The following is a 16,193-nucleotide window of genomic DNA, read 5'->3' on the forward strand; positions in this document are numbered from 1 at the left end:
GAAAACCATTCCAGGTGACGACCTCGTGACGCTGAGAGAAGCCAAGAGTGTGCAAAGCTGTCCTCAAGGCAAAAGGGGGCTACTTTGAAGAATCCAATTCTCGATTTGTTAACACAATACAACATATATATTATAACTGAGTATTCTGGACTATTTTAAATGTACCACCCTGAATGTGTCCGTCATTCTATTGGAACTGATGTATGCGTCATTTGGTACCCAAATAGAGCCATGCATCCTTCAGTTCATTGAAGCGAAAAAACCTGTTCTGGACTAATGTCCCCCGATTTATTTTCATTTCACAAAATCAAAACTTGCACGAAATAAATAAACGTCTGTTATGCCAGGAATATACAGGAAGTTCTTCTTAATGTTGTGTGTGTGTGAATGAGACAAGTCATTTTCTTTATGTACAAATACTTTAATAGTCAAACAATAGAAAAAACATTTCAAAACATCTAAAAACATTTAAAAAGAAAGATTTTCAAAAAATATTACACACAAAAATGTTACTGGCTATTACACATGTCCTCTTGCTTTGGAGACTTAGGCCACAAATCCTCTCTTCGGTCTGCCCCTGAAGCTGCAACACACAACACTTTTATTAGACAAAACAGTACTGAGTCACATGATCAAATCCATCTAAAGGAAATAAACAAACCCTTGCACCTGAGGGGAAAACTACTACATGTCCTGTACATACTCCAATGCTAGCTTCCCACCTCCATTGTTCTACCTTTTGAAACAATAAATAGTGAGGTTTTCCAACTTGTGAAGTGTGCAGGATTGCAGGCTGGTAGAAAGTGTGCATAGAGGACTGAAGCCAATAAGCCATATATAAAAGTAGGACATCCTGAAAGTTCCCGACTTACATCTCAAAGACCACACACACACACACACACACACACACACACACACACACACACACACACACACACACACACACACACACACACACACACACACACACACACACACACACACACACACACACACACACACACACACACACACACACACACACACACACACACACACACACACACACACACACACACACACACACACACACAGTAGAAATAAAAACATGTTTTAACTTTATTAAAAATACTATCGAATAATTTTCATTTGAGTCAAATTTGAAAGGCGTCCCTTAAAGGTGGGGTAGGTCATTTTGGAGAAACCAGCTCGAGTGCGCTCGAATTTGAAAATGTCTGCCACTTCCTTACAGAGCCCCTCCTCCAACACACACGAACATGACCAATGAGGGCACGAGATAAGTTTGTGCACAGATGGAAGGCTGGAGCCAAGCTGGTTTCTCCACCTTTAATGTTAACTTATGTCATACTCAAAATGATATTCCCATAAATATCCCTTTATCCGAAAGACCAAATTCTATGTTTTTCTTTTTATCAGTGTATGATGATGTGCTGCATCAGTCCTCATTTAAGTTTTATTACTCAGTGAAACCTGGTGAAGTCCCAACACCTCAAGCTTCTGTTAGTGAACCCTAAGTGTTGCCCAAAGCAGCAGAATAATATCACAGCAGTTACCCTCTTCTGTGTCTGGATGGTCAGGGACAAGGGAAAACGCTGGTGAAACAAACAGATCAGGGGCCTCATTTATAAACGGTGCGTATGCTCAAATGTTTGCGATTTCTAAAAAAACAAACTTGACTGGAAAACGTGAGGTCCTCCACGCAAACTCTAACCCATGCGTACACACTAAGCACAAAAACGGGAGAGACGAGAAACTGCGACACCGTTGGCAGAAGGAAGAATGGAGAGAAATATGTGGAAATAATACCATAAATAAAAGGTAGCCTACTAACATGCGCTAGGCCAGTGCTTTTCAAACTTTTTTCAGTAATGTACCCCCTTTGAAACATTTTCTCAGCCGAGTACCCCCTGACCAACCCCGAACATCTGTGATAGAAGAAGCCTATAAACATAATTACAATACAGTGATGTTCCATCAGTGTGTGATTTATTAACTCCTTCATGCATGACTTACAACAAAGGATTGTTTAATCTTTGTGCATGAAAAAAAAGAACATATACATAACCAGGGTATATGCAGGAATCCTGAAGTCAAATGTAATACCTTTTAAGACCTTTTTTAAGACCCTTTCCATACATTTTAAGACCTCATCGCAACTTCGAGTTCTAACCGGTTACATTGGCGACACACTTTACCTCACATTGACTATATTGATTGTAAGATAGCTCAACTAAACAGAGTGCAGACAGACGACTGAAGCCTCCTCTCCACATGAACTGCAACCTCTCTGTGAAGGTCAGGTTTAATGCAGCATGCTGCTTTGTTGCTTCTGTACTCTGTGCTCTTTCATTCCAGTAGAACTCCTCAGAAACCAGTAGAAACCAGTATTTGATCAATAAACAAAACAATTGACAAAACTTTGAACGATGAAATATATTAAACTTTGGTGAGCTTCAGCGGTAATGCCATATAGGAGCTCCCTCACAAATACCCAGGGGTTAAATTGGGCTGGGGCTGTCCGGGGCTAAGCCCGGCACAGAGGACGATGCTCTGACGTCATCACCCTCACACATTTGTCATATGTTTACAAAAAACGATATATATGTTAAGACTTTTCTCGTTCTTAATATAGACTATATTTAGGGTCGATATGTGTTGACCATAGACTGTATATATATATGTGTTGACCTTACTTTAAAATAGCAGATCTCTGTGACCGGATATACTTTGGCTTAGACCCCGGGCCCACGAGGACGCATACAGTAAAACACATACGCAAACGCAAAAAAGTCTTCCGTTCACACGCATTCGATTCATTAACGTGTCCGTTCACACTAGACCGCTGGAAATGCTGGAAATGCTGTAGTACATATGCCAGGCCTGTAAGTGGCGCTGCTGCTGCCATAAAATACACCAAAAGCAGCGAAGAAGACCCGGAGCATGGTTGCGGTGGCAGGGTAGACGGCGTGTTCTCCTGCTGTATATCTCTCAGGTAGTCCACCAGCAGAGGCAAGGCAACGAAACTTAAAATAAGAAGCAGCATTTTATGGCACGCTATGCATGGGGCCACCTTGAGGGGGTTTCCCGACATGTTGTTTCAGTAAATTAAAGGGTATTTCATGTTGTCGTTGCTGTGGACCTTCTTAATACCTTGGAAAATGCCGTTTAATACTTTTTAATAGCCTTAATTTTCGCTAAATTGATTTATCAACTTTTAATACTTTTTAAGACCCCGCGGACACCCTGATAACGATTTTTCCAAGGAGTTTTTCCAATTGAAGTAATATATATATATATGTTTAACAAACCAATGAACAAAATGATATATTATGAAAAACTATACACAAATTTGACATGTTTATATGAGGACCCCCTTGGTGGTTCTAGAAATATTTTATATACAATTGTGTTTTCTATTTCACTTATTGTACTAAGATTTTTTTTTTTTTTTAAATCTCACGTACCCCCTTCAGTACCCCACCCCTAAGGGTCCGCGTACCCCCATTTAAGAATCACTGCGCTAGGCTAACATGGCTTACCTTCGTCTTTGCCTGGTCTAAACTGGTCTTCAATGGCATTACAACGATAAAAACGATTTAGTTAATCCATAGGTTAATATCCAATGTGGCTGTGTCCCCTTTGAAATGTTCTGATAATCTATAAGCAATAAAACTGCAATTCCGTTATCTGCTGTCCGCTCTGTGCTCCGTGCGCTCTGGGTCCTGCAATTCCTGCTTCCTTACGTAGTAAACGATAAGTAAAATCTGCTGCGTAATGCGCTTACACTGGCTGGCATTGGCAGTGCACTGCATCCACATTAAGTAATGGTTGATTAATAAATCCCATTTTATGTTTCATCATACTCTCAGAGTAGTCGTCCGGAAACTTGAAATGTTCGCTGCATACATGCGCCTGTGGATCTTTCGGTTCGGGCCGAGCACATTTCGCTAGCCACTGCCTCCGAACGTACTTCCTACGCTTACCCGTTGGCAATAGATGGAACCGAGCATTCCGTGGATTGTTCCTATCCGAATTGTGGCAATGTTTCGCGATACAATGAGGCATATTTCAATAGAATTGTGAGAGTAACTAGAGTAAACAACATGAACAAAGTACATACGTCAATTTGTCCTCGACACCAAACGCATAGTTCACGTCACTTCCGGTAAAATAAGTCATGTGACTCGTCAAAATGGCGCCGCCCACAGGGTTGATGTTATTTCGGTAATTAATCAGCTTAAAATCACTGATAACATCATCGGATAAAAAAAAAAAAAAAAAAAAAAAAGACTGGTCTGTTTTATCGGATGATAATTATTTAAAAATGCGTGTCATGAGGATTGCCTCCCTTTAAGCAGTTTTAATGCCATTGAAGACCACTTTTGACCCGACTACCACACAGGTGAGCCATTTTGCCGTTTTTGGCTAACTAGCTCCATATGTTTTGATATGTGTTCTTGTTATTATCTCCGAGAGTTCGTATAATTGAGTGATAATGAGGATAACCATCGATTTTGTGTCCACTCACGATGTGAAACGATGGGTTGAGATGCGCAGCAAAGATAAATAATAAGGTTTTGTGAGTGAATTTCGGTGCAGTCATCTGTTAGCATTTTGGCTCGTTGCTAATTCAGAGACTCAGCGTTAGAATTGTGGTTTAAAAAAAAAAAAAAAAATGATCAGTTAGATGAGTTTCTTTCCGTTACATGGATATAAAACATTCAGTTTTATTAAATGAACATGACCTCAGACACGGCTTTCTGCAAGAGATTGCAGGATGCCCCCGGAACCGGGGTCTCTCGGGCTTAACAGGTTAATATGAAACCGGAGTTGAGGATCTGTGGGGTTTATTCTCCCAAAAATATAATTTACTATTTCGGCATTTAGCAGACGCCTTATTCCAAAGCGACTTACCAATTACATGGACATTCTCCCTGGAGTAACCGAGGGCTAAGTGCCTTACTCAAGGGCACACTATTAGTGGTGTTCCAGGCAGGATTTGAACTCGCAACCTTCCGATCATCAGCCCACCTCACTATCCATTAGACCACCAACAAATAAAATAATTTGTGAGATCCATTTGTGGTGGACGATATTTAATTGTGGCGACACTGCGCACAGCTGATCGACAGCTGGGACACAAACCACCAAATACAAAAATATAATTCAGATCCAGTCATCATGACTCCACTCCGGAGGGATTCCCCGATCATTTCTTAGTTTCCTGTCCCCGGTGCAAACACACTGCCTGAGGAAGGCTATGTGTATTTATTTTGTCATGAACCTTTTTCGGACCACTTATTTATTTATTTTGGTGACGATCAGACCTCCATGCCACTACTCTGGTTCAAACGGCATCCACCAAACAATATGATTTATCTCGACCTCCCCAAAAGAACCAAAATCTGATACGGTGTGAGATGTCTTTTTTTAGCTGTTCCGTCATCATTTCCTGCGATCTTCTTCATAAAGTCAGTCAAAATGAATGAATGGGCGTTTCTTTGACTATTTATAGGCAAATATGGGCGTTACGTGAAGTCCGCAAAAGCTGCGCCGCATTTCGAGTTGATTGTGATTTATAAAAATGGAAACCGGCGTAGGATGTGCCGTACGCAAGTCCTGCACCAGTCTTTTATGAATCGGAAAATGTCTGTGCGTATTTATTTGCCCTACGTAAGCAACCTTCTCACGTCAATCCTACGCAAGGCTTTATAAACGAGGACCCAGCTCTTCATGATGTTCAGACTACCACACACAGTAGTACAGGGAGGTGAGCTTTAATGGAGCTTACCTGGAGTGGTTCCTAGGCTGGAGTTATCAAAGAACTGTTTTGGACGGCTTCTGGACAGCAGCTCAGAGTTTCCACCAACATCAAAGAATCTGCTTTTGGGGGAGTCGAGCGCAGAGACCTTCGGAGAGTCTAGCAGCTTCCTTGGAGAATCTAGCAGCTTCCTTGGAGAATCTAGAACTTTCCTGGGAGAATCCAGGACCTTCCTAGGAGTAACCTTGAACTTCTTGGGTGAGCTGAAGAAGTTGGAGCAGTCTGAGGCCATGGGATAGCCCCTCTTGGTGGGAGTGCTGGGTGATGAAGGCTTGGCCACCTCCTTCTGGACCCTCTCCTTCAGCTTGAAGGCTCTGCTCTTCCACTTGCTTATCTCTGCTTGCTGACTGGACACCAGGCTGATGGGGTAGGACGACAATTGTTAGACACGGCTGAAAAGATGCAGTGAACCAGAATAAGAATTCCTATATTCGTCCCACAAAGGGGACATTTACATTGTTACGGCAAAGTATAGCTAAAGACGAAAATAAATAGAACACTAATAAATTAAAGGTATGCACATAGTATGTAAAATGTAAATTATTATTAAAGTACACGTTCAGGTAGATAAGGAAGTAGTAGCAGTATTTATAAAATAAATAAGTGTAACATTGTAGAGTGAAGTGTGGTATGTAACAGGTTTAAAATGATTAGAGCACATAGTTACATAAAGAGTCTTGTTAAAGTCATGGATGGACCACATAAGAGTAACAGCCAGTAGTTATAATAACATTTGCAAGGAACATATTGCACATAGGTGTTATTGGTCAGCAGTGGTGTCGTAGTCTTTGTTTGCTTTTAGTTTAGTTTTTACATTATTGCACATTGCTGTTATTTTACAACAGTGGTGTCATAGTCCGAGTTGTTGTGTGTGTGTGTGTGTGTGTGTGTGTGTGTGTGTGTGTGTGTGTGTGTGTGTGTGTGGGGGGTGTCTAGCAGGGGCCCCGGTGGTTATACAGTCTGATCACTGCAGGAGGAAGGACCTGCACCTCTCTGTGAGACACCGCGGGTGAAGCAGTCGGTCACAATCACATGAACGATCTAAGAAGTTTCACCATCAAACTGCTAAATCTCACCTTTCCAGCTCGGTTATTTGCAGTCGGAGCTGTTTGACTTCTTCCTCCAGTTTAGTCTTCTCCAGCTGGACGCTGCTCTTGACCACCAGTCCTCTGGGGTTGGTCAGTCTGGCATGAAGGTCCTCACCCTGCAGGACTGAATTCAACATGACTACATCAGTACAACATGTTTCTACCTTAAATAGTAACAATGGGGGTTCCATGCCCTCTCCTGGAGTGATCTCCACACAGAAACAAGCAGGGAAGTGAAGTCAGTCGTGATGCAGTCTGTTTATAGCATCAAGTCATAATGTGGCCCATTTTGCTTCTTGCCATTGCATTAACGCTTCACAAATCATAGTTATGTTAATATACTGTATAGAGATGATCCTTTAAAAAAAATATATATATATATATATATATAAAACATTTTAAATAGTTTTTTATAATAATTTTTGGGTTTGTTTCACTTACTTCTCTTATTGTGATAATGTATGCTTCATGAACACCAATGCAAATGTGTAGAACTACTTTGCAACAAAGCTCATTCAAATTCTAAAGAGTTCTGAATATTACATTAGGTAATAATCAGACGGCAGACCTACATGACTCCTCCCCTTGCTGCTGTGACTTCCTCAGCATCTCCTTCAGCTTCCTCAGGGAGTGTTCCTTGTCCTTCAGCACTGTGTTCATCATCTGGATCCTGAGGATGACAAACCTTTGGTCAGAACTCAAATGACTAAGTGTCGGAGGGAAACACTGCGACTGAACTGATCAACCATTTCTAACACGACAGGGGAGCCTCTTTCCCTTTCTGTGGACACATTTTGAAAAACAGCTGAAGAGAAGTTAACTACAGAAAACCTGATATTACAACAAACCACTAAGTATGGTAAATAAATAGGAGAAGAGGAAACGATTCAACAAAGGGTCAGAATGCATCCAAAAAGCTCTTACTCTTGTTTGTGTTTGTCGGACGCTGACGTCAACTCCACCTCCATTTTGAACAGCTCAGAGCGGAGTTTCTCCAGCTCCACAGCACTGGGTGGTGCCTTTCTCTAAAGCACCAAGAGACAAGTGTTAGATAAACAATTCTGCCCAGTAATAAACAAAAGTTGTGAAACAAAAACTGAAGATCACAATAAATAAGCTCACAGCCAAAAGATATTTGTAAAATAAATCAGAATGTTTTGTCATTCGTCAATAAAAGCTGCTCTTACGTTCATAATGATGTGATATGTCCCTGAAGTGTTTGAAGTTAACTGTAGAAATATATATGTTTAGTAGTGTAAAATAGTGAAGCTAATAAATAAAATACAAAAAGAAAGTGAAGCATGAAAAAAGGGAAAGAACTTAAAGTTAAAGCCTTGTATTGTCATTATACACAGAGTATAACGAGATTCAGAGTGCAACTCTGTCCCGGTGTGCACAAAATACAAACAAATACATAACACTAAAAACCACGGCAATAGAACAGACAACATCCAATCATACGGGGGAATAAATAGTTAATTGCTATTGCTATAGTTACTTAGATTGAGGAAGAGCGTGTGTGTGTGTGTGTATGGGATTTGATGTAAGACCCGTGGTGGAAGGAAAAAGGGTCCCGAAGATAAAAACCCAACGATGGGGTAAAAGTAGTTGGAAAGCATTCGAGCAAATATTGTAAAAACAGCCTGATGCTATAAACACCAAAATCAGCAAGAAACCGAGCCAACCCCTTTTCAGGGCAGGCGCAAGCCTCAAAGAGCCAGGAGCCGTCAGAACATTGTGGCAATTCGGGGGAGATGAAAAAAGCGCTGCACTGACAAGGGCATGACTTGTTACTTTTCCTAGGAGTGAATTTCTTCCTTTGAACATATGAAGACTCAAAGTGTTGAAGAAGACTCATTTCATAACCTTGCCCTGAATTCGATTTAGTCTTTATATTTCGACATGTGCCTGAAAATAAAATGAGCAGCTGTACCTCAGACTCTCGTAGTTTGCCCCTGAGGGTTTGGATTGCGTGCTCCCTCTCCTCCACCTGCGCGAGGCTGTCCTGCAGCTCCGTCTGCAGCAGCTGGGTGGCCTGCTTGTGGCTGGACACCCTGTGGCCGGCTTTGACCTGAGCCTCCTGTAGCTGCTCATTCAGAGCCTAAAAAACACAAACATATTGGTCATCATCTGCAAAAACGTTTTAGATGCAACATATGGACAGGTTGGGGAAAGTAAATTGTACAACTGACTAGTACAAGTCATTTTTGTCTCGGAGCCAAACCCTGTCTGTGGCTCTCAGACCTGAACTGGTTCTTAAGGCACGGACACACCAGGCCGATTATCGGCGTCGGTGGGCGTCAGGCCGACGATTAACGTCGACACGCCCTACTCAGATTGGTGTCTTTTCAGCGGGCCGACGCTGGGGGCTGATCGCCGGAATCAGTATCGGCCAATACTTATCGCCGATCCGATCGAGTGGGCAGGGCCTATGGGGATCTTCCATTTAAAGTGATGTTTAAAACTCAATTAATGGGGCTCATTCACTGGAGCTTCCACAACAACAACCAACATAATTATTACATTCAAATGAAACATTATTCAAGTTTACATTAATTTTGGAGAATAACACGGGAGGGATGAGCGGAAGCGCTCTCTCTCCCCCTCTCCCCCTCTCCTGACAGCCTGTCAGTATCGTCTCATGCAGCTCACTGATCCAGTAATGAGTGACCCGACAGTGAAGAATAAATATATTTATAACTAGTTTAGATTGTTCCAGAGGTAGATAAAATAGCTAAGTGTGTTAGGTCTAACTCTTGTGTGTGTTGCTCTGCTCACCGGTCCGTCACAGCGAGCGGAGCTGCAGGATTTCTGCTTCACGTTGCATACCGCTATTTTATTGTCATTTTCGGACACTTAAAACACTGCCAGACCGGTGAAGCCATTTTGGCGAGCTTGTTTTGCCGCGCACTCAGAAAAGTGTCATGTATTTTACCTCATGTGATCGGCTCTCGCGATCGGCATTTTTAGAGAGCACCGATCGATCAAGAGAGTGAGTATCGCCCGATATCGATCGAGAGAGTGAGTATCGGCCGATATCGATCGGAGCATCCCTAGATGATGCCATACATAAGCACGTATAAAACGGACATTAAAACAGACATACTTTGACTTCGTCTTCGGTTTGCTTTAGCTGGAACACAAGCAGGCAGGTGATCTTGCTCCTCTCCTCTGTCAGCTGAGCTTCAGCCTGAGCCTCCAGCAGCTTCAGACCTTCCAACAGACGGTCCTGCTCGTCCACGATGCCCTGCAGAAAGAGAGTGAAAATAAGGACATTGCAATTAGAAACGGAGATGGTTTCGATAAAATGTGAAAGAAAACGTTTAAGCTACAGTAATATATATATATATATATATATTTAATTTCTCCAGCACCGATAACAAAACCAATAGCCTCGGAGCTTATCGATATCACAGTCTTTAAAAATGTAGCCCAAGGGCCGTTTCATACCGGGTTTTGATACCATCTCTAACAATTGTTGTGTTTTTTTAGGTCCTGAATAAACATTATATGTGAATGTAAAACAATACCTTCAGAGTCATCCTCCTCCTGTGTACAAGCTCAGATAAATATACCAGCCTGGTGGTCAGGATGCTGTCCAGCAGGATGAAGTTCATTGGCTTGGAGAAAACTGACTGCAGCTTCTCCTTGAAGCACTCCCGGTCACTGTTATCAGTAGACAGCTCACTGGGGTAAGAAGCGATGCAGGCCCAGAGCTTCCCCAAAATGCTGGACATTTTCTGCAAAACCAAAAGAGTTATCATGAAGTTTCAGTCCAGTGATGTTGGAGAAATGGAAACATATTGAGGAATAGAAAGCAACAGTTAAGGCGAGACACGGCAGGCAAAAACATCGTTTTTCATGCACTGGTCAATTTTGAGATTGTGCTATTTTGATTCTATAACATGTTTTCTTTCAGGCGTTTGGAAGGAAAACGTCCAAAATACACATTTAAGTGTTTATTTGACTATAGTTTGTCTATTTGCGTCTGTAGATTTCTCCTAAATTCACCAAAAGTTAGCATTCTAACGTAACATAAAGTACCGCGACCGCTGTGTGCACCATGTGATCAGAGGTATCGCTGGAAAGCTGTGTCTCTCCTGCACAATCTCATCGGATCCAAATATGGTCATTTCCTTTGTATCAGCAACCAATCGTGAAAGCACAAAGGGGTCTTAAACCAAGAAACGAAATCTCATTGGCTGGTGTCAATTTCTGACAACGTGATTCGTTCAGATGCGTCACGTGGTGTACTAAAACACTTCCTGGTTAGCTTTCCGCTGGAAATTTAAATCTCAAAATGGCAAAAGAACGGCGAAAAAAACATTCACAGAGAAGACGACAACAATTGTGACTTGCACGAAGCAAGGTTATACAAAAAACAAATGACCCCGAACATGAAATACTTCACGGAGTGCGTCGAGCCGCAAGCTGTCGTCCAAAGAACAGGAGGGTTTAGCTAGCGCCTCACTGCAATGAGGTCAAAATGAGGTTTTTCTCCTACTCTGAAATCTCCACTTCAGAAGCACGTAGAGACACCAAACCTTCCAGTTATATTCCTATCAATATTATGAAGGCTTTTACATTATATCATTATATCATGAACATTGTATACCTAAATATATGGCGGAAATGGATATTTTAGGGCTGTTGACAGTATTTGTGATAAAAAGAGATATCCAAAACCGCTTCTGTAAAAGCCTTAGATACTAATATGACTACAAAATGAAACAAGAATTTTGAACCTGGTTTTATCCAATGTTCAGATTTGTGTTCCTGAAATGTTATAAAATATGCGCATATTTAATGAGATGATTGCTCATTTGCATATTTAAACATGCTATTTCATAAAACTTGTAATGCAGAAAACAATTGTCTTAATGTAAGTAATTAACTGGAGAGATTTCTAGCTGATATTTTTAAGTTAAAAAAGAAATTACCCTATTCACCTGTAGTGTCTCACCTTAACAGATTTGAAACAGAAGTTTTGGACAGCAAGTGCTCATTTTCATGATTCAAAATGGACGGGACAAAAATGATTAGCAAAATGTCTTATTTGGACTGGATATATTTCTCCAGGGGTGATTTATCTTTGTTCCTATTTTTAACATTATAGGAGTTACAGGTTGGAGTTTATTCTATGAGCCTCTATTTTAGCGCTATGTTTAATTATAATAAAAACGTATAATATATATTATTCTGAAATGGGCTGCTCTGCATAATAAGTACTTTTACTTCTGGTAAAGTATATTTAGATGCCAATAGTTAGTTAGATTGCAGGACTTTGACTTATAACAGAGTATTCCTACACTCTGGTATGTCTACTTTGACTAAAGTACAAGATCTGAGTACTACTTCCGCCTCTGGTTAAGAATCAGTCTGTAACAATGACTTAAGTACAGTGCAGCACACTTTAGCTTTAAATATACACTTAATATATAATGTCCCAGGTCCACCTGTAATATAATCCTTTCCGAATAGGGCTTTATACGAGTTTACCTGCAGGTAGAGCTGCCTCTTGTCCAGCAGCTCAGTCAGTTGGTTGTCCCATAGGGAGTGGACATCCTTGTCCTTCACGCTGCTCTGTGCCTTCGCTCTGCACAGCAGCTCGTCCAGCGCACGCCTCTCCTCAAAAACGGCTAGATCCTTCCTCACCAGCTCCTTAAACACCTCCATGTAGCTCTGGGCTTGCAGCTTTAGGTGCTCCTGGGGAGGCACAGAGCAGGAGTGTAAAGGTTATCACCCGATACAAAGAGTTAAAGGTCCCCTACTACTGTTTCTCATCAATATATTATAGGCCTCAGATGTGTACAAACATGTCTCTGAAGTGTTAGGCTGCAAACACCAAACCGATCACTGCAGCATCCCATAATCCCTTCTGTTTCAAAAGTGCTGATTCTCTGTCTGTTACTTTGGATCAGGGGTCTCCAACCTTTCTTCATCTGAGAGCTACTTGCATCACATCGCTTACAACAGGAATAGTTTTGGCGAAAACTAAAAAGGTACGATGGGGCACAGGAATCCGTTTTGGTTTCAAGAACCTGGTTCACGGAGGATACCAAAAAAGTCCTAGAAAGACAAGGAAAATGTAACTATGTGCATTTAAAAATAAAAAAGAGGAATAGTTTTGGCGAAAACTAAAAAGGTATGGGGACAGATTATAATTTTCCAAAGGGGGGTTCGTTTAGCATGGAACACTTGAAATAACTAAAGGACAAGTTAAACAAGAAAGAGGATAGAAAGGGAGCTGATAGAAAACTATTACTGCTAAAAAGTTAGCAATGATTGAGCGTCAGGGCTAAACATTTCAGATGGGTGTATCTCACACTGCACGGTCACTTTTATTCATGTATCTTTGCTTTTAAATGAGTGTTTTTAGATATCATTTCATAATGTTTCTTAAAGCTATTAATGTCTTATTTTTGTAGAGCACTTTGTATTGCCTTGTGTTGAAATGGGCTATATAAATAAACTTGCCTTGCCTTAGATGTATTCACATAGCACTCGTGAGTAGAATTAAGCTACTTTTGAACACGTGTGAAATTGCAATACCCAAAGCTTATCAACGAATAATGCATTCACTCTTTGTTACAGTTAGTGAGATGACTGGCGCTGCATGGAGCCCACCATACAGGGGTCTGCTGGGCCCACTTAGGTTCACTCTAATAGAGTCATTTAAATGTTCATCAGTCGGTCTTGTTCTGTATTTAGATTTCATTCATGTCAGAAAAAGCTGCTTCACAAAGTAGAGCCAAATAAAGCAGACATTTTCAGTGCTGCTTGGTGAATGTTCTTATAGTTTTGTCCGGTGCCTTGCTCGAGGGCACCACAGCAGGGCAGGAGGTGAACTGGGACCTGCCCAAGCAGCAGTCCACACGCCAATGGTGCTCTAGGAGGAGATTCATGGTTACCTTGGTTGCTGATTGGCTAATGGTTACACAAGTCAAAGAAACGTTATGTCCTGCCTGACTCATCACACTACTTCCCTGATGGCTCCCACAAGATTGCCGACATCCTCGTGGATTCATCTTCTTATTACTCACACATGCATTTCCAAACATCTGGACTACCTATGTTGCAAATGTATTATCTTTTCAATTTACACACGGCATCTATTGCACGTCTGTCCGTCCTGGGAGAGGGATCCCTCCTCTGTTGCTCTCCCTGAGGTTTCTCCCATGTTCCCTTTAAACTGTGGGTTTTCTCCGGAAGTTTTTCCTTGTACGATGTGAGGGTCTAAGGACAGAGGGTCTGAGGACAGAGGGTCTAAGGACAGAGGGTGTCGTATTGTCATACTGATATTCTGTACAAACTGTGAAGTCCACTGAGACAAATGTAACATTTGTGATATTGGGCTATAAATAAACATTGATTGATTGATTGATTGATTGACTGACATGATAAAGTGGCCAACATCTGATCAGCTCATTTTCAGACAGGTTTTTATATAAATGGATCAGGACAAAAAGTGAGCGAATCTTTCAGAATCTCTTTCGACAGAGGGGACACATGTTTATGTATAAAAGACATGAAAAAGTGGATTTAGCATAATAGGTGACCTTTAAACCTTTATGAAATTATAAACGGAGTATGATATTGATATATTTACCATAGTGTTGCTCAGACACTGAGCTGTCTGCTGCTGCAGAAGACACACACAGCTGTAAGTCTTCATGGCTGCTTTGGTCAGAGAAAGCTGGGAACACCCAACCGCGACTGGGCCTGTGGCGTTATACTTGGAACAGGCATCGATAAAGTGCTGGAATTTTCCAAAGGACTCCTGCAATGATACGAGTTCAGTGGTGTCAGAGTTATTCAACCTTTGTGTTGCTGCCGATTACTAGAATCTGATCTGTGAAGTACCTGCAGCTGTTCAGTAGACTCCTGTAGCTGTAAGGTCATCGTCTCCTTCACTCTACTGCTGCTCTGATCCAGACTGCTCAGCTGCTCTCTGGGCACAGACATGGTTGTGATTGCATCACTGAGCAACTGAAAGGAGAAGATCAAACCAGAATTACTTCCTCCAGCAAACAGTCAAGTTGAAGGTTACATACACATATGTATTTGTATTCCTCAGGATTGTGGGAAATGCTATTTTGATCTCTCCGTCTGTACACACAAATTGAAAGATTGACAATAAAGTTGACTTTTGATTCACAAGAAAGATACAGATTGAAAACCCAGCAATATGATGCTCCAGCCCTCGACAGTGTGAAAGCATCAAATTCGACCTTAGACTTCTCCAACTCAAGCTATGTCAATATTATACATGATATCTCTGCAGAAACTCAACTGAGTTCTCCTAAGCAACAAGAGAAATACAAAATAAGCGCTTTCACACCGGAGTACTTTTCCCAGTACAGTTCCGATATAGTTCTGAAAATGTGCGTTCACACCAAAAAAAAAAATCCAGAACTAGAACTTAGTTCACGAGAACCTTTCCACCCCCTGCTAGAGAGCAGGTACTTTCGTGGGAGAAAAAGGTTCTTATTTCTGATTGGCTGGACGGATTGCAAACCACGCCCCGTAAAACTCCCAAAAGGTTTTGTGAAACGCCATTTTATTTTCCTTGCATTAGCATTATTAGCATTAGCCCAGCGCACAAACGCAGAGAGACTAACTTATGGCAACACAAAAGAAAGCATGGGAGCGGTGGAGATGAGGAGGTGTCGGAGTTTCTGGCAATTTACTCTGAAGCCAGTCCCCAACTCAGAGGACTTCCGGCCGGGGACTTCGGGTGGCAGTATACGCCGTGAAGTTGCTTGCAGCCTGCCAGTAAACCCAAAGCAGAAGAAGAAGTGACGTCAGCGGCTTCATTTGCCTAATCCTCCCTCCGGGACTTATTCCGGTGTGAACACGATCTGCTTTTTAGTTCATCAGAACTAAAGAGTTCTGATGAACTAAGTACGGCAAAGTACTTGGTGTGAAAGCGCCTTGTGTGTTCTTAAATGTGCCAGTACAGCACATTTCTTCTCAAATTGAAAACGATGCTTCATAGTAGATGAAAGGACCGTCTGACTCTCTTTGTACTTGACCCTTGTAGGAGCCAAAACACACATTATCATTTGTTTACACCACAATTAGTCACTTCCGGCTATTATTGGTTTATGGGTTTGTGTGGAAAGAGAAAAAGGGTGATTTGGTTCAGATCCTTTTTATTGACCGTATGGTTCTACTTTGTTTATTTATTTTCTCTATTGAACATCTTGAAACTTAACCTCAGTACGGACTGGTTATGGGGAACGAGTCACAACGATGATCCAAGTTTAGCCTCTGAAGCGACA

General features: G+C 41.5%; 1 protein-coding gene across 2 annotated transcripts in view; it reads right to left on the bottom strand.

Moving 5' to 3' along the window:
- Window positions 1–416: 416 nt before the first annotated feature.
- cenpe (centromere protein E) overlaps window positions 417–16,193 on the bottom strand; it is a 70,173-nt gene continuing 54,396 nt past the window's right edge. For both annotated transcript variants that reach the window (XM_034076173.1, XM_034076172.1), the window contains exons 43-53: window positions 14,773–14,898; window positions 14,519–14,689; window positions 12,409–12,615; window positions 10,440–10,649; window positions 10,016–10,156; window positions 8,843–9,010; window positions 7,834–7,934; window positions 7,482–7,579; window positions 6,898–7,033; window positions 5,792–6,180; window positions 417–583 (exon numbers count right to left, since the gene is read on the bottom strand). In XM_034076173.1, coding sequence (XP_033932064.1) covers window positions 510–583; window positions 5,792–6,180; window positions 6,898–7,033; window positions 7,482–7,579; window positions 7,834–7,934; window positions 8,843–9,010; window positions 10,016–10,156; window positions 10,440–10,649; window positions 12,409–12,615; window positions 14,519–14,689; window positions 14,773–14,898 — 1,821 coding nt within the window. In that variant the 3' untranslated portion in view covers window positions 417–509. The remainder of the gene's footprint in view (window positions 584–5,791; window positions 6,181–6,897; window positions 7,034–7,481; window positions 7,580–7,833; window positions 7,935–8,842; window positions 9,011–10,015; window positions 10,157–10,439; window positions 10,650–12,408; window positions 12,616–14,518; window positions 14,690–14,772; window positions 14,899–16,193) is intronic.

The sequence above is a fragment of the Pseudochaenichthys georgianus genome, chromosome 24 (genome assembly GCF_902827115.2).
Source record: "Pseudochaenichthys georgianus chromosome 24, fPseGeo1.2, whole genome shotgun sequence".
Lineage (NCBI taxonomy): Eukaryota > Metazoa > Chordata > Actinopteri > Perciformes > Channichthyidae > Pseudochaenichthys > Pseudochaenichthys georgianus.